The sequence below is a fragment of the Protopterus annectens genome, chromosome 2.part0 (assembly GCF_019279795.1).
Source record: "Protopterus annectens isolate FY-2018-M chromosome 2.part0, PAN1.0, whole genome shotgun sequence".
Lineage (NCBI taxonomy): Eukaryota > Metazoa > Chordata > Ceratodontiformes > Protopteridae > Protopterus > Protopterus annectens.
Genome location: NC_056728.1, coordinates 1687394317 through 1687413772, shown reverse-complemented (window position 1 = coordinate 1687413772; position 19456 = coordinate 1687394317). Strand labels below are relative to the sequence as shown.

Here is a 19456-nt window from a genome sequence, read left to right as displayed (position 1 = left end):
TTAAAAAAAACAGTGCCTTTGTTACTTCCCATAGCAATGCTCAGTCCAGGAAATATGATTTTAATACAAGGATCATCGAAGGCTGCAGGCATTTCCAAGACTCATCTTTCAGTTCTATTCACAGTTTCTTCTACAGATATAATATAGAGGCAGCCCTGACTGAGCTTCCTTCCGCTTATTCTTCATGCTGTGCTGCTTCCAGCCAGGCCCATTGTATACCACATCAGTTAGAATATAAATCGATATCCTGCTCTCTACCTAACTGCTGAGAGAGTATTACTACACTAATTACTGGAGTACACATTTTGAGTGCTCATTTAAAAGGACACACACACTCACCACAACCAACATGTTACAACTGTTCACCCAGCACAAAAAGGGGATTTGTTCTCTAAGTGATGCGCTGTTACCCTTGCAAAATGTATCATCATTTCAGTTTCAGGTCCTGAGAATCACTGTATACAGAAAGGCAGAAGAGATGGTGCTCACTGGCACAACTTATGGTCATCTATTTATTTGTCAGCTTAATCATTGTTAAGGGGGATGATGTGCTACTAAATAGATGTGTCTACCTAGGGAGTATTGTTTCAAAGCATGGAAGACCCACATTTCTGCTAGGTATTTTCTTTCATTAGTGGAATTTTTTTTTTGCATTGCTCAATTATCAGCTAATATAACTCACAGGGAGCTCCTTAACTTGAATGTCTTGGGATAGCACTGCCCTCAAAACTACCTCTGATGCATTGGTAAATTAAATAAACTCTTTAGTAAAATTGTAAGTCACTAACACAGGTTCAGAACATAAGATACTCCTTACGTCATTAAATCCAATGGACCCTGACAAGAGCTTTCCTTTGGCCAGATGTTATAGGTCAGGTAATAGTTGCAAAACTAGGCACAAATTTTCTGTATAATACAGCCAGTTCAAGAAAAGTATTCAGCTGTCTTTCAGGCCAGTTTTACATATTTTTTCTAGCTGTATTCTTACCATCCTTCTTCCTATAAGGATTTCTGAATGCTTACATTCCACCATACTCAGTTTGCATTTCTTTGTACTTAACAGTCATGCCTACCTGTGCTGTGAAGTCTAGTACCATGTGCATTTTTGGTATGTAGGGCTTCTAGTCCTCTGTATGAATTGACATTTCATCCATGTATGGTGTGGCATAGCATGAGTGAGGCTTCAGTATTTTATCTGTCAACCTATGAAAGGTTTCTGGGGCTCCATGTATGCCAAGTGGTAACATTATGTACTGAAATAGACTATCAGGGCTTAGGTATGATGTTATTTTCATTGAAAAGAGGGGGATGAGTAGTATTGGTCAGTCAGCTATCAAATCTAATCTTGTCACATATTTACCCTTGCCTTTGCTCTCTATCAACTCATTAGTTCTGGGCATGGGATTGATATCAAACTGTGAAATGCTTTCTCTCTCCTAATGTCATTACAGAATCCAATACTTACATCAGTTTTAGGGTCTAGAAGTGCAAGACTGCTACAGTCACTTTGAAACTTCTTCTTCTATCATGACTATTTTAGCACTTTCCTGACTTCCTCTCTTACTGTTTTTGTGACTTGTGTACTCTGCAAGGTATTAGTTAAACTTTCATTGTAAGTCATCTCTGTATTATGTTTTATTAGTTTAGTTCTCCAAGGGATCTGTAAAAACATTATTCTGTTTCTTAAAGAGAAATTCACCTACTTCCTGCTCACAGATATTTGTTCTGAAGATTGTGTTTTTATTTGCATTTCTGCTTTACACTAACAGAAACAGGCTCAGAACTCTGCATTTTCCTGCTTATCTCAGCTTATGCACTCACTTTATTCTGACAGTACTCAGTGTCTGTTTTGGTGTTAACATTCCTTGTAACTTTCTCTGTGTACTTCGGTCTGGAACTGACTTTTACTTCAGATTTTTCTTTCAATTCATCTTCAGTTCCTGTACTGATACCTCTTATAGCTTTGATGCTCTGTCATTTTGATGTTTCAGAATATAGTGTTTTCAGACTATAGTGGGACTTGAACTTGTCCCCTATCCAAAAGTGAAATACATTTTACTAGCATAGTTGTAATGTGATGACATGGAGCAAACTCAATTATTCTAGTTGTAGTTTTATCATGTTCCTTTGGAACAACATCATTTAAAGCATGCATTTCAGTATTTACCTTTATAGTACTATTTTCATTTGTACAACATAGCTTAGCATTGTAGCAAATTAACACATCTTGCTGCTTTTTGATTCACAGATGATGATACATTTCCTACTCTAGTTTTAGCCTTAAAAGCAGACTACTGATTTTAAAACATTTTCATTAACTACGTATTGTACTAAAGTTACTAACATATCGGATTTCTTGGAATCACTTTGCAGTGCCTATTTTTTTGTTTGTTTGTTTTTATTATTACTAGCAATGTTCTTGTAAATCTGTATATTGTTCACATTTTAAGATGTTGTTCTTTACAATTGTTATCAGGTTCAAGCCAGAATTTTAAATTCTGAGAGAGTAGCATTGTCACCTCACAGCAAGAGGTTCTCTGGTTCGATTCTTGGCTGGAGTGCCTTCTGTACATAGTCTACATGTCTTCCCTGCATTCATGTGGGCTTCCTGTAAGTGCTCCAGTTTCCGCCCACATTTCCAAAACATGCATCTGGAGCATTTCTCCCTGGGCCGCCACTGAAAACTGAGTTTGTTCCAAGTCAGACTTTCCCAGTAAACAAATGTTAAACAAAAAAATAAAATAAAAAATTTTAAAATATGCTTTAAGTCATGCATCTGCTTGTATCTCAGAGGTTAAACCAAGCCTGATTTATAAATCTGAATTAATTTTTATCAGATTTCCTGCAATCAGTCTCATTTGTGTCCTTATACAATTTCAGCACCTTTCCTCTCAGTTGCAATGTGGGTGGATATAAAAGATCTTACAGCACCCACCAAAAAGAGTAGGGATCCTTAATTTACATATTATTTGCATAATAACGTATATACATATTTACATTTTTATCTGTTCATAAATATACATACATACACAGTTCCGTTTTCTTATTTAAGTCAGACCCCCCACTCTTTTTCCATAACCATCTAATTTTCTTTAGTATTATTGACAATATCCATTTCCTATTAAACATAACTTCATTAATTCGCTCATTCCAAATTACCCATACTAAATAAAACATTTTTTATCATTTGTTATTCTTTACTTATGGTCTTATAATACCAATATTCAATTATATCCATATTTATAGTGTTACTGTGTTTAAAATCTACAAGAAAAATTTCAGCACATAATTTCTCCCACAATTATTCTTTCACTTTTGTTATAAGGCATATAACCTTTTAATAGTAATTTTGTTACTCCTACTCCATAAAAAGTTTGGCATTCTACTTGATTACTTCACAATTTATTTCTTTGTTTTATTGCTTTAATCCTTTCCCCTGACATATTTTCCCACAGATTAACATAATAATATAGTGTCATTATATTCTGATACTATATTTTTCAATTTTCTTCTATTTCATTAACCTTTATTTTCCAATTTTCTTTTTCATTTGCTGATAATTCTTTACTTCTTCATTAAGAACTTATTTTATTCTTTTGTTTTTTTTCTTATTTCCCAAAATTGTTTATACTCATGTTACTAGTTTCGCATCTGTTTTATTTATCTATTTCAGTACTTTATACAAATTTAAAGATGCTGCGTAAACCACTGGATTTAACAGGCCTAGTCTTCCTTCCTATTTATTCATATATAATACTCCCTTCTAACTGGATTTAATCTAGAACCTCATATAAATAAAAAAATAGTTCTAATTATTTCTCATGAATATTTGGAATCATTAACACATCTGGCAAATATGCTATTTTACCTATTAATACTGACTTTATTAAATTCACTTTTTTATTATAAGCCAATCTATGTTTTCCATAAAAAACACATTTCTTTCAATTCCTTTAATAATGATTCCCATTGTGTTGTATACCCTTCTTTACCAACATTTATACCTAGCATGGCAAATTCTTTCATTGTAAATTGTATGCCTGCTATTTTACTGTACCTCCCTTTCCTTTACTTTTAACTTTACTTAAAGTCATACCTATTTCTTTCAATCAACTACACCAAGTACAGCTTCTCTTATCCTTATGCTATTTTCAGTTGTTATAATAATATCATCCACATGTCATTAACACTAGAATTTCTACATCTAGTTGCATTATATATTTAGCATTCTTCATTTTACAATTAATCTCCCTAACTACCACATTCATAACTAATGCAAATAAAATACTACTCATAGGGCATCCTTATCTTATGCCCTTATTCATCTTTATTTCTTTACTTAGCCATCCATTTACCTAAGTTATTATTTTATTATTCTTTATGCTGTCATATAAATTTTCTTAATTTCATTACTAAAATTATACTGAATTGGATCTAAAGCTTTATTAATATCACCTACCATAAGTTTAACATCCTTTCTTCTCTTTAAAATGTAATCTACCATTTCCCTTAATATCATTAATAATTTTTGATACCCTTTCCCTTCCATACCATATAAGCTTTCTTCCATTATATATTCCATCTTATTTTCAAATCATTTCTGTATTATTTTCATAAATATATTATAATCTGTATTATTGAGTACTATTAGTCTCCAATTTTTTATATATTATTTTTCTCCTTTCTTCCATATAAATTTTAATATTTCACTTAATAGTTCCTTATTATTCAAACCCTGGTTTAACTGCTCATTTAATACTTGTAATAATATTCATGTTGCCATTCACATACATTTTTATACATTTCAGATCAAATTCCATCTGGACCTGCAGCCAAATCTACATTTAACTTTAAGTACTTTGTCTAATTCATGCTAAACAATTTTTTCAACTTCCTTATTTACTTGTTCTGAAAAGGTTTTTACTCCCCATAGTTTATTTAATTCTCTCCTTTTTTAAACATTTCCTTTACATGATTTACTACAATTTTCATAATTTGAGAATGACTTCTTTCTTCTCCTTTGTCTTTCATTTCTCTCATCACACTACTATTCTCTTTCAATATTTTATAATATGCTGATTCTTCTTTTTTCCTGAAGTAATTATATTTGTTTATATAATATCATAACTTCTTTTAAAAACTTATTTCTCTTTATCACACTAGTCTGTCTCCTTCTTTTCTAAATTTTAAAACCAAACTTCATATGTTTTTACATATCCTTGTTTTCCCATCTTTCTTATCTTACTTTGCCACTGTAAGTAACTTCTTTTATATACTTTTAAAAAATAATCAACCAATTAACATAACATTTCCTCATAGCAACATGGTCTCTTCATAACTATATTATCAATTCTTTTCCTGTTTCATTATATTCTTTTTCATTAATTCTTTTTAAATCCTTTCCTATTCTAATATATTCTTTGTTTTTGTATACTTCCATTCATATAGCAAGATGATCTATAAATCCTGCTGCAACTGATTCTCCTTCTGCTATACATAGATTTTTTGATTTTAGAAAATAATTAATCTCATATTTTACATCACCTCTTCCATACAACAAACTTTTCTATTCTATATTACCAATTTTCCATATTTCATAACTTCTTTCATTTTTCTTACATCTTTTCCATTCTTTCTCTTTTTGCCCCTTAAATCACAATTGAAGTATTCTGTTATGATAATATCCATATATACTAATATGTAATCTAACATCTGTTGAAATAAATTCTCCCTTTCTTTACAAATGACATATGGATATATCTACATCACATTTATTACACAATTCTAAAATCAATAGCCTTCTTATTATATTTGTTATGTTGTTTACATTTACTGAAAAAAAATTAAATTGTTATTTTCTCTATTCCTTAATTTAAAGGAAACCATACTCTTCTTATACCACTTTTCAAATATATAGGTCTTATCCATGTCCTTTCTTTTCTTTCTTCTTTTAAGTGTATGCCTTTGAATTTCCTTTTTCTGCCTCTCATTTTTTTTAACAATAAAGTTATTTTTTCATTTTACTACCTTCCAACTTCCTATCTTCTTCCTCACACTCTTCTGAATCTATTCCTAATTCTTCAGCTTCTTTTATTTAACATCCTTTTCTTTCTGTAAGTTTTCTTCCATTTCTATTTCCATATCTTTTCCATTTTGTTCTTTCTCCTCCCCCTTATTTTCATTATCTATTTCATTATATTTTCCTTACAATCCATACATGCATGCCCAGTTTTTTTACATTTGTAATGTTCTAGTTCACATTTATTTACATTATATCTAGTTAATACATATATAACATCTCTTTTTATCACAGTTACTTACAAATGTCTTTCTTTCTCACAAAAACAGCATGTTCTTGTTTGTCCTCAAAACTTTACCACACCATTGTTTCCTTCAAGATTAATACTTGACATTTGTATAATTTTTTCCAATTCAATTTTTACACAACACTGCAATACCATCCCTTAGTCCATCAGCCCTATTATCATAATATTTTGAAATTTCCATCAATTCATTACAAATATTATTTAAATGTCCTTTCATTGTCTGAAATTGTATATGTATTTTATTTTTGCATTTTGAAAAACAACTTCTACTTCACAGTCATTCCATGGATTATCATTGTGTCTTTTTTCATATTCACACAAAATAGTTTCCATACATTGTGCAGTCTCAAAAAGGGCACAACATATCTGTTTGTTCATTAAAATGAAAGCTCTTATCTCATGTGTTTTAATTTTTAAAAGTATTACAGTGTCACATTACTCAAATATGACAATCTCATTGTGTCTTTTGCTAGATATTCTCACCATGAATTTTCTTTTGATGTTATATTCTTTTTTCTTTTCTTTCTGCTCTCCACCAATATTTGCCACTGTCTCCACATAGGTTTACTTTTTTGTGTATTGTTCCCTTTCTTAATATCTTCCACTTCCTGTCCTTATATTTTTCCATTTATTCCTCCCAATGACACATCATTCTCTGGTTCACTTTTATTTATCATTTCATTTAATATATCATTCTGCAACCCTCCCAACTGGAGGATTGAAACAATGTACTCCTCTTTTACCACATCCTCTGAATCCACAAACAAGGCTTTCTGAATCCTTTCAATGCCACAAGTAACTTCTTTAGAGTTGGCATTCCCCTGCACTCCTTCCAACACTAACTCCACCTCACACACCATCCTACCAGTTGTCACTGTGCTACAAAAGGGATATGCACACATACTCACCCTAGGCAAACTGCAAATACAATTCTTGAGTAGTGGAAGTCCCCTGATGCCCTGAAAAAACTTTTTCTAGTGGTATAAATACCATCTTGGGTCTCCCCTAAAAGCAGGCTACTAGCTTAGTGGGACTAACCCAGTCAACAAAGGATAAATAAATAATTTGTGGCTAATTTATTCATTGCTTGGACAGTCTTTAGGATGACAGCTAAAGAGTCCACCACTAGTTGTTGATGCAGTTGCATTAGCTTTGGGTGAGTACCTACCTACAAATCTGCAAGTATCTGTATTAAATCCTCCATGGCTGAATCACTCAGAAATCATGCCAGGAACACAACAACTACAATGTTGTAGAAAATTAGCAGTTTAAAACATGGTTGGCACTTAGCAGCAGACCTACTGCAAGAATCCAAACAAATAGCACATTTAAGGCCAAATTTTGCTTATAAGCACACCACTAGTGCAAGTCCAAAATGGCAATGGAAGCAGAACATAAGTTTGAAAACAGGTTTATTTAATAAGCCACACACCAAACTATCATCCAAGTTGGCTTTGCAGTTTCAAAAAATAAGCAGAACTTCAGTTGTTCTCAGTAACAATAGTCAGGAATGGTCAGGCCACCCAACTCCTCCAGGAAATAAGCTGTCTTTTAACACAAGAAAGGTCTAAGTTACAAGTCTCTTCCAGACTCCAGCTCTAAACACAGGGTCTTCCCCAAATATAATCCACAGGTAGCCCAGAAAGGGTTCTCTGTCCATGCTTCCAGGGTCTTCCTTTTGGTGGTGCTTCAGTGAGAAACATTCTGGTGATCTGCTCTCAGGTAACCTCTTTACATACCATATCAAATTATAATTAATACCCTCTTCTCTAGCTAATTACTGTGAGAACATTTCCATAATCCACACTGCAGTACACACTTTGAGTCATTTAAAGGCAAATACATACTCTCTACACTACTATATCTAGTAATATGATATAATATATATATATATATATATATATATATATATATATATATATATATATATATATATATAGGGTCTATATTATATCATCGAATGCTTACAAAAGTGAATGATGATTAATCGACCCCATGTAAGCAAAAGCTTACAATGTTGAAACCTCAGAACAGTGATTTTTTTTTCCAAAAAAATTGCTGTTCCAAAAAAAAAAACTTTAAAACATTAATGTGCCCCACACCCCCCATACTTAAATATAGCAACTCCGAGTATGCACTACTGTGCCAAAAATGGCAAAGTAACAGAAGCGGCCAAGAAAATTCTTTCCCAGGGAAAGAATTCACTTAGAAGCCACTTTGCTATTTTGCCTTTTCGTTCTTTTACGTTTGATCAAGACCCATTCAATAAAATGCGTCTGCGATCACGTAATAGGAACCATGTATGTATATATATATATATATATATATATATATATATATATATATATATATATATACACACACACACATCAGGAAAGACTTCAAACAAGAAAAGGTCACTAAAACTTACAGCTGCTGTTGTCGCTTCCTGGGTCGGTTTCCTAGTTCTTATTTCTGGTTCCTTTTTTTGGATATATATATATATATATATATATATATATATATATATATATATATACACTCAACAGTAGTACTGACTTTCTTGGTTTGACGGCCAGTAGCTCTACTGTAAGTATAGATTTTCTTGATGTTAGGATTACCAGGGGACTTGATGGTGCTTTTACTTCTGAAATCTATAGGAAAAGTTGCCATAGGAATACGTTTGTCCACAGACAATGTATGCATCCTGGGCACATTTTTAACAATGTTGTGACAGCACAGATGTTAAGAACATCCAGATTGACAGCAGGTGACTCCACCTTCTCTTGTGAATTGAAACATATGGAACAGCGATTCCTTGAGAGGGGTTATAATAAGAAAGAAATTAGCTCGGTTACAGCTCGAGCATATACATCTAGAACTCAGGAGGGTAAGCCATATTTCTCTTCACCCACTCAATTTTGCAAACAGAAAGTGACCAACTGTAAACTGAGAGTACAAGTTACTTATGCCAGCAGCATTAGATTGTTGAAGGACATCTATGCTAAACACTGGGATATACTTAGATCTAATGAGAGAGTGGAATCAATAGTAGAAGCCCTGAGTTATATGTATAAGAATAAGAGATCACTTAAGAAATTATGTTATCCAAAATTTTACTCCAGTACTGATACACAGATAAATATTGGTACCTATCCTTGTCGGGCCTGTAACTACTGTCATTTGATTGACAGTAGTGCTGCATTTGAACATCCAGATATGCATAAAAAGATGTTTTTCAGAGCCAGAGCTAACTGTAACACAGTGAATCTAGTTTATTTAGCTTATTGCATGGCTTGCTACTGTTTCTACATTGGGATGACAACACACAGGTAACTAGACAGGATGAGGGAGCATCAATATGATATCTCTAGCAGAGCTGAGACTAATGCTCTATCTAAGCACATCATGTTACTAGGTGCTCAGCACAATTTTAAGTTTATGGCTGTTGAAACAGTCAATGTGGGTATAAGGGGGGGCCCACATAGAACTAAGTTAGAAAGCAAAGAATTGAACTGGATTATTAGAATGAAAGCTACTATGAGGAAAGGCCTCAATGATAAATTTTCTATTAAACCAGTTTTAATGAATAGACCTTTAGCCAGATAGATATTAATTATGTTCAGTATTTTTATAATGATTTTTATGAATGGAATGTTGTATATGTTTTTATGTATGAAATGTTTTCATGTTTATATAATGAGTTCTGAGCTGCATTTTTTGGCTGTTGAATGGAATGCTTTATATGTTTTTATGAATGAAATGTTTTTATGTTTATATAATGAGCTTTGAGATGCATTTTTTTATTTGGCTTTAAGGGCTCTTGTTAATTCCTAATTGTTTTTGCATGCTAATTGGCTGCTTTGCTGTTTAAACGTACTACAGTTTGGAGCCTTATTTATCTGATGAAGCAGCTGCTGCTGCAAAAGAACTTCCTGTTTGTTCTACTGCTTGGTCTGGGATTAAATTCTTGAATTTTACTGCTGTGTTCTGCTGCCTCCTTTGACTGTGATATAATATATATATATATATATATATATATATATATATATATATATATATATGTGTGTGTGTGTGTGTGTGTGTGTGTGTGTATGTTCAGCAGAAATTTAAGCACTTAACATAAGTAAAAAATAAAAAAAATTGAAATTTGGGTGTGTCTGGTATGTGTGATACATGAAGTATTTTATGCTGCATGCCTAGGGAACTTTGGCTCATGACTTGTTGCTTAATCACTCATTGTGAAATTCATTCCCTAAACTATTAGATATTTCATGTGTTACATACTAAATCCTCATATATTCCAAATATACATTCATCCATCCATGTTTATGAGTCACAGCTAATTCCTATAATAACCATCATGAACAACCACCATCATCTGTAGACTTTACTAGGCAAACCTACCAGGCATTTTTTAATATCTGACCGGAGATTGCCATTTAAAAGTTCTGGCTGACCAGTGCTGCAAGGGATTAACTACATAACAATGTAACTATGTGATATCAGACATGCATGCACATACATCTGTGGACAATTTACACAAAAGTGAAGCATCCAGAGGAAATTCATGTGAAAACAGTGAAGACATGCAGACTCCACAGAGAAGACATCTCTACTGAAAACCAAGCTAGTGAACCTTACTGGCAAGCAACAATGTGGCTTACTATGACAGTGTGCTAACACACACACACACACACACACACACACACACACACACACACACACACACACACACACACACACACTTTCTTTAAATGTTATCATTTTGTACATTTTACATTCAAATCTTATCATTAAAGTAGCTAACAATAAGAAATATACGCATGCAAACTAAACGTAAACTTGGTGGAAATAAAGAAGTTGTCTGAAGACAATGAAATGTAACTGAATATAACACGTGTACAAACAAAAAACTGAATACATGTTATTCATTTACCAAGTTGAGCCAGACACTCCACAGAGGTATGTCACACAGTTCAGCAGACCTGCTTCATTCAGTGCTTCCAAGGTTCCTGCCAAGCTTATCATAGCACGCAGCCCGCCGCCTGATGCCAGAACAGCAATAGTAGGAGCATCCTGTTCATCCAAATCAAAGAAAAAAACAAAAAAAGCAGCAATGATTGAATATAGTGAAATAAAGAACCCATATAACTGTCATGAAAGCAGTGCTTTTAATATCAACTCATGCAATCACAGGGACTTAGCATAAACAGGAAAGTACCACACTTTCAGATGGATACCAAGTGAAAACAGCAATGTTGTCCCACATCTCATTTCTGACCACAAATAGGTGGCTAAGAAGTAAACTTGCAGGACCACTGCAAGTCTGAATCCCAGACCTTAGACGAACCATGTGAAAAAAGTAACTTTGCCTGGCATTTAATTTCTGATCATAAGCAGACATATTAATTTTGACATAAATTTAGTGGTTTCACACTGGCTACATTATGCAAACAATATCCATTACAATATCATGTGAAAGTGTGCTACTATGGCTGTTTGAACTTACATGGTCATCATACACCATAATTTAATTGCAAAAGAAGCTGTAGCACTTACAATAAGAGCGTTCAGTGGCAAGTTCTTTATTTTTATAGCACAAGTCGATCTGAACTGCCAGCAAAATACTTGTATTTTAGTTTCCCATACTATGCAGTAAACTAATTGTCTCCACTTATGCCTGTGAGTCTGCCCATTTTGATTCCTTCCCACCCCCTCAGTTCACCAGCTCATCTAGTAAACATGCACACACACACATACACAGTGCATGTAACAAATGCTTGTTAAATAAAAGTACAGTTTTGTACCTACCATAAATGTAGATGTTCGAAGATCCACATTGCTGCAGTCCTTACATATGGGTAGTCCGCTGTCCTCGGTCGGCCCGAATACCAAAGTATTAGGCTGACGTCGGTCAAGGCGCTTAGAACTGACCTCAGGACGTCAGGGTATAAAAGCGCATGACCGACGTCATATCCTCAGTCTTTTCTTGCCCCAGATGTCAGAAGGCCCAAAAAGAGAGGGCATAGCCAAAAACACATCCAACCACCCATGTACCAACAATATATACAATATTTACAATCCAAACCATACAACCACCCCAAAAAACAGAGGGGAAGGAGGGAGGGTAAATTGGACTGCAGCAATGTGGATCTTCGAACATCTACATTTATGGTAGGTACAAAACTGTACTATGTTCTTCATCTCACATTGCTGCAGTCCTTACATATGGGTAGAATCCCAAAGCAGAGGTAAGGGAGGTTGGTAAAATTATAAAGCATTAGGAGCTGCTAAAATGCCCTGTAAAATAGCAGTGGCAAATCCAGCCCTAGATTTAGAGTAAAGTGGAAGGTGGTAATGCTTAGAGAAAGTATGCACTGAACTCCAAGTAGCTGCTTCCAAAATATCTTTAGTAGCCACCCCCCTTAAAAAAGCTGTAGAAGTGGCAGTAGCCCTAGTGGAATGAGGCCTGATCCCAGCCGGAATCTCCTTACCATGATGGGAGTAACAGAAAGAAATACAAAAGCCAATCCACTTTGAAATAGTTTGTTTTGAAACAGGTTTGCCCTGAGAACCCAAAGCAAAAGAAACAAACAACTGCTGAGACTGTCTGAACCCTTTAGTTCTGCTCAAATAATATCGCAACTGCCTGTGTATATCCAAAGTGTGCAAAATCTTTTCCCCTTTATTTTGGGGGTTTGCATAAAAGTAGGCAAATGAATAGTTTGGTTTAAAGCCACACTAGAAACCACTTTAGGCATAAAGGAAGGATTAGTACGCAAAGATACCCTATCCTTATGGAAAATTAAGAAAGGCTCAACTGCCATAAGGGCCTGTAATTCAGAAACCCTTCTCGCAGAGGTAATGGCCAACAAAAAAGCAGTCTTCCATGATAAATATTTTAAATCGGCAGTAGCTGCAGGCTCAAATGGCTGTAGAGTGAGTTTCTCCAACACAAAATTGAGATCCCAAGCAGGAGTAGGAGCTCTACATGGGGGTCTTATGTTCAAGAAATTGCTTAAACAAAGGATGAGAAAATAATGGTGGGTCACAGTCATAGTGAGCAGAAATAGCTGCAGCATGAATCTTAATAGAGGAGAAGGACAAACCCTTGTCCAATAACTCAGTAAGGTATTGAAGAGAAGCACTTACATCAGGCTTGGAAACATCAAAGTTCTTTGCTTTGCTCCAAATAAAAAATCTCCTCCATTTATCAGCGTAAACCTTTCCTTGTACTAGGCCTTCTGGCTTCCAAAATCACATTTAAAACTTGTTGTGGAAGCTGAGACCCTCCAGGTTCTAGAACAGAATATGCCAGGCTGTTAGATGCAGAGACTGAAGTTTGACATTGAGTAAATGACTGTTCTCCTGAGACAGAAGGTGTGGAATCGAAGGCAAAGGCCATGGAGGCTCCCGTACCAAACTTCTCAGTAGTGGATACCAGTGTTGACGAGGCCAATCTAGAGCTATTAAAATCATGGATGGTTTGTCCTGTCTGACCTTCAGAAGTACCTTTGGGAGGAGAGGCAGTGGTGGAAAGGCATAAACGTGAAGATTGCTCCAACTGAATGACAGAGCATCCACCCTCCAAGCTGTGTGATGAAACCTTTTTGTGCAAAACTTTGGCAACTGGTAGTTTAGTGGAGAAGCGAACAGATCTATGTCTGGAGTTCCCCAAAACACTGTCAACCTTCGAAATACATGAGGATCCAATTTCCACTCGTGGGGATCCATCATCTGTCTGCTCAACACATCTGCTAAGGAGTTCTGTGCTCCTGGCAGAAACCTTGCTTGAAGATTTAGCTGTAATCTGAGAGCAGTCTCCCACAAAATCATTGCTTGCCTGCAAAGAGGGTATGAATGAGTTCCCCCTTGCTTGTTGATGTACCACATGACAGTTGTGTTGTCTGTTTGAATCAACACCTGTCCTGGGAGAAGTAAATCCTTGAAAGCCATCAATGCAAATTGGACTGCTGACATCTCCTTCAAATTGATGTGCAAATGTTGAAGTCTGGCAGGCCACGTGTCTTGTACCCATTTTCCATTCAGATGAGCTCCCCAAGCTTTGTCTGAGGCATCTGTCGTTAAAATCTGACTCGCCTCTGGCCGGGTCACAGAGAGTCCCTTGTTTAGGTGACATTCCTGAGCCCACCACAAAAACTCCTTTTGAATGCAAGGTATTATTTGAATGACAGTGTTCAGATCTTGGCAGTGTTGTGTCCATACATTTTTAAGATACCATTGCAGCTTCCTCATATGCAGTTTGGCATTGGGAAGCACCAGAATACAAGATGCCATGAACCCCAAGGCTTGAAGGACTGTCCTTGCAGTCAGCCTGGACTGACGAGACAATTAATGGAAATAAAGAGAAAGATTCTTTTGTTTGTCCGGGGTCAAAAAGGCCATCTGGGCTGCTGTATTCAGTCTCACACCCAGAAAGCACATGTCCTGAGAGGGTACTAGACTGGACTTTATTTCGTTCACAGAATACCCTAGGCATCTTAACACTGCCATCACATACTGTAGATGATGAAGAAGTTCGTCCTTTTCTTGAGCCAGAATCAGGCAATCGTCCAAATAAGGATAAATTTGTATTCCTTTTAGCCTGAAGAAGGCTATCACTGGAGCCAGAACCTTTGTGAACACTCTGGGCGCAGTAGATAAGCCAAAGGGCAATGCAGAGAACTGATAATGTAAATTCCCAGTCCGAAAACGCAGATATTTTCTGCAACTGGGCCTGATAGGAACATGAAGGTAAGCCTCTTTGAGATCCAGAGTCACCATCCAGTGATCTTTGCCCAGCAGAGGTAAAAGCTGTTGTAACGTCAACATTTTGAACTTTGGAATGTCCAGATATGTGTTGAGGATAGATAAATCCAAAATTGGTCTCCACGTATTCCCTTTCTTTGGTACTAGAAACAGGCGAGAATAAAATCCTAGGCCCACTTCTGACAAAGGGACCGGTTGTATAGCCCCTATTTGAAGCAATAGAGCAATCTGTTTGTGAGCTTCTAGTCTTTGCTGAGGAGGAACGTCTGGCATGCCTTTGAAAGGAGGCAAGGTATGGAAATAAAACTTGTAACCTCGGTGTATGATATCCAATACCCATTTGTCCTGGGTAATCAAAAGCCAATTTTCCTTGAAGAGTGCCAACCTTCCTCCCAAAGGTGCTGCCAGGCGAGAAGAATCTGGCAGCTGCAAAAGTAGGTCATTGGGCCTGTTTACGAAAGGACTGGCCCCTGCCCTCACTCGAAGACTGTGCAGGTGAACTCCATGTTCTAGGCCTGAAAGTACTCTGAGCCCTGCCCCTACCACGTCTAGATCTACCCCTAGACTGAGAATCAGAGGAAGGATACGTCCACCCCTTAGTAGGCCAATTTCTACTAAACTTCGGAGGCTGGACCTGCAAAAAATCTTTAACAGTCTGCATAGACTTAGCCTTGTCCTCCATTTTCTTTAAGACTGACTCCACAGGTGGGCCAAACAACACTTCAGACTGTAAAGGAGCATCCAAAATCCTGGTCTTAACATGGTCTGATAAATTCTGATCCTTCAGCCAGGCATGCCTGCGGAGAACTGAACCAGTGGCAGCCACCCTAGAAGAGGCCTGCAAAGCATCAAAACCACATTGTAAGGAATGCTTACCCACCTGTTCAGAGACATGTACCAAATCTTGTAATTCTTTACACTCAATGCCCTCTGCCAGAGCATCCACCTTAGATTTCAATTGAGAAAGAAGAAAATTCTGATACTTCAACATATGAAATTGGCAATTCAAAGCCCTCATTGCTAGAGTAGAAGAGGTATAGACCTTTTTTCCCCATCTATCCAAGGCTCTAGCCTCTTTATCTAGAGGAACTGGATTCTTTACAACAGAGGCCCTGGCACCCTTAGGTCCCTGGCTAACAGTTTCTGGGTCTGCCCTAGGGCTCTTATAAAGATATTTATGCGCTTCAGGCACCCTGTAATACCTATCCAGTTTAACTGGCGCAGGAGGCAGAGAATCAGGATTAAGGGAAGCCTCTGAAAACACATCTTGTACAACATCCAAAACAGGGGGTATAGCCAAGGGTCTATGCTGAGGTAAAAACAAAAATTCCCTTAGCCTTTTCCTAGAGTCGGAAAAATCCTGACCTTCCCACTTAAAATGTTCCCTCATAGAATGAAGTGTTTCTGAAAAAGAAAAATCCTCTGGAGGAGAAGCAGAAGGAGTGGAATCTTCTGCATCAGAATCAGAATAAGGCGTGAATTCCTGTAAGTCTCAAGCCGAAGACTCTGAATCATCTGAAGCCTGTTCAAAACATTCCATCTCTGGCTCCACCCTAGGCCTCTTATCAGGAGGGGGCATAGAACCCCTAATCAGAGTAATCAAATCTTCTGCCATTTTAAGCATGTGTTTCTTAGGTACAGACCCTGCAGAACCAGGACTGACACCAACAGAAGACAAGCCTGGCCTGCCTCTAGAAGAACCTTTGGAAATAGAAGGAGAGGGCCTAATCACCCTGGGAAGGGAGGGAGTAAAGTAACTTGAGAAGCCCCCTCAGCCTGACCTGCCTCCTGAGAGGCCACATCCTGCAAAATCAAAGTCTCCCCCTGAGACTCCAGCGAAGCCTCCGTCGGAACCACCGGTTCCACTGAAACCTCTAAAGCACCGGCGTCCGGAACGGACGACTCATCCTGTCTAGGTTTAACCACTTTGTCCTTGCGCTTCTTCGAGGTAGCGGGCGTCGGAGAATCCGACGGCATGTTATAATTGCACCGCTTACCAAAGACCAACCTAGCGCAATCTAACCTTCGTTTAATGGTGCGCTTATTAAACCGAGCACAAAAGCGACACCCGACTACGTCGTGCTCAGGCCCCAAACAAGGAATACACAAAGAGTGATAATCCCTATGCGGTATCTGTTTCCCACAAGAAATACAATTATTCACTTTTTCTGACATCCGGTAATACACTGAGGCAAGAAAAAACCAAAATATTCCCCAACGGGGTACTTAGCCCAACTTGGATTCGGTCTGAAACTCCGAACTCGAAAAATTTCAGAACGCCGAACGGCACTTGCAACGCTGCTTCTGCATCGGACCATGCGGCAAAAAAGACTGAGGATATGACGTCGGTCATGCGCTTTTATACCCTGACGTCCTGAGGTCAGTTCTAAGCGCCTTGACCGACGTCAGCCTAATACTTTGGTATTCGGGCCGACCGAGGACAGCGGACTACCCATATGTAAGGACTGCAGCAATATGAGATGAAGAACATCTATTGTTATATACTACTCAATATATAAATTATATACATTTCCCTAAAGCCATACTGTTTCCCTCAAACATTTATTCACCACCTTTCCACCTCTCCTGCATCTTACACCCACAATTCAAGCCCTTATATACTGTAATACCTCACCTCCCCAAACAACTGTGCCTTAAAACTCTTTCATTTAAATTTGTAAAGCATTTCCAACAAAATAAATGAACTCCATTTCTGCATGGCACAGCATGCTCCAAGCATTTTTGTTCTCACAGAAACCTGACTAAAAATATTAAAGACACCGAATTACTCCACAGGGCTATAACTTACTTTGACTAGACTACATATTTTAATATTTTGGATCTCTGTTAACATTTAACTCTTGATCTGTTTCTTTTGTACTCCTGTTCCCATTCTTCTACAACTGGCTTACCATAACTTCTTCACAGCAGTCCCCTTTTTTTGAATTTCCTTTTCTGACAACTGCTACTTGTCACTAGTGACTAGATAGGTTTACTATCAATATGTCGAATGGCAAAATAATTTCCGTTCGACATATCGAAAATAAACCTTGAATGTTAAAATAAAGAACAAGTCACCATGTCGAATCAGCTGAACGAATTCAACAGATTCGACATTTTATCCAAAAGCATCATATGATGTCCGTATAGGAGCTCACGTAAAGTAAATGCCTATACTTAACATCATGTTTTTGCAGGGGGGTAAGCCCCCCTTGCACCCCGTGGTGGGCTACACCCCTGCTAACTATATATTCCAACTCCGAGATCACACTACAGTGAGGAAAGGGATGAATTTTCCCAAACCGCACTGTACTGCGATCTCTGTAAAGTTCTTTGAATTTATATTAGCGAATGCACAGTGCATTTACCAATATAAACTTTTGAACATTGAGATGTTCAGCCAGATGACAATTCGTACATCTGTTTTTCACATTTTCCTTCTGCGTGCATCTCAACTCGAGATTATGATTATGATATTAAACCGACTAGATACCTAGTCTGTGTTTAGGCTTATAATCACTATACTTCAAATATTTTTGTACTCACAAAGAGTCTGCCATAATCTCTCTGGGTATTTTTATCTCATTAAATATTTTTTGAGCTTTTTTCCCCAAGGCCACAGCTGAAAAGGGATCTAATGTAACCAAGTCAGACCTTTCCAGTAACCAAATGCTAATAAATTATATACAGCATCTAATGATTCATTACAAACTTGTCTCTCTATGAGCATCACTGCATCACCCTGGAGAAAGCCAAATGGCTATCCATAAACCAAAGCTCTAACATACTGTTAGATTTCCAACTCTACAGACTACTCCATCTCTACACATTTACTCTTCTTGCAGCTAGACTTCACAAAGAAGCCTTCTCATGCAACCTTAGACACTACTCACAAGCCACCCCAACGCTCATTAACCCTAGAACTAAACTCTACAGCTCTGCACATGCTTCCTCCTCTCAGGCACCTACTCTTTGGCAAGTTCTCCCTGTCGACATTAATGAAATCAATTACTGAAATCAATTCCTAATTCAGAAATCAAAAAGCACTTCTTCATCCAAGCCAAGTCTCCTTCTTCAACACAGGAAATATTATCTAACCAATCTCCTTTATCAGTCTCTTCTCCTGTCTCAAGAGTCACTGAAGACTGACCCACTTTAAAAACTAATGTATATATTGTATGTTACACTCTGCTTGAGTGTACATTGCACTGTGCTTGTTCACTACAATGTATATACACAGTTATCTATATGTAGTTAGTCTGAACATTTCTGTTATTGCTTACATTTCTGTATTTTTTGTGAAATGTTTTGTATTTCACCCAGGTGAGCATGAAATTTGTCAATATTGATCAATATACTACCCTGGTAAACAAAAATAA

The 19456-nt window shown here is 36.8% G+C and overlaps 1 protein-coding gene across 3 annotated transcripts in view; it reads right to left on the bottom strand.

Moving 5' to 3' along the window:
- Positions 1 to 19456, bottom strand: part of LOC122793577 (cytosolic phospholipase A2 gamma-like) — a 1122344-nt gene that overhangs the window by 696098 nt on the left and 406790 nt on the right. For all 3 annotated transcript variants that reach the window (XM_044061746.1, XM_044061744.1, XM_044061745.1), the window contains one exon: positions 11245 to 11384. In XM_044061746.1, coding sequence (XP_043917681.1) covers positions 11245 to 11336 — 92 coding nt within the window. In that variant the 5' untranslated portion in view covers positions 11337 to 11384. The remainder of the gene's footprint in view (positions 1 to 11244; positions 11385 to 19456) is intronic.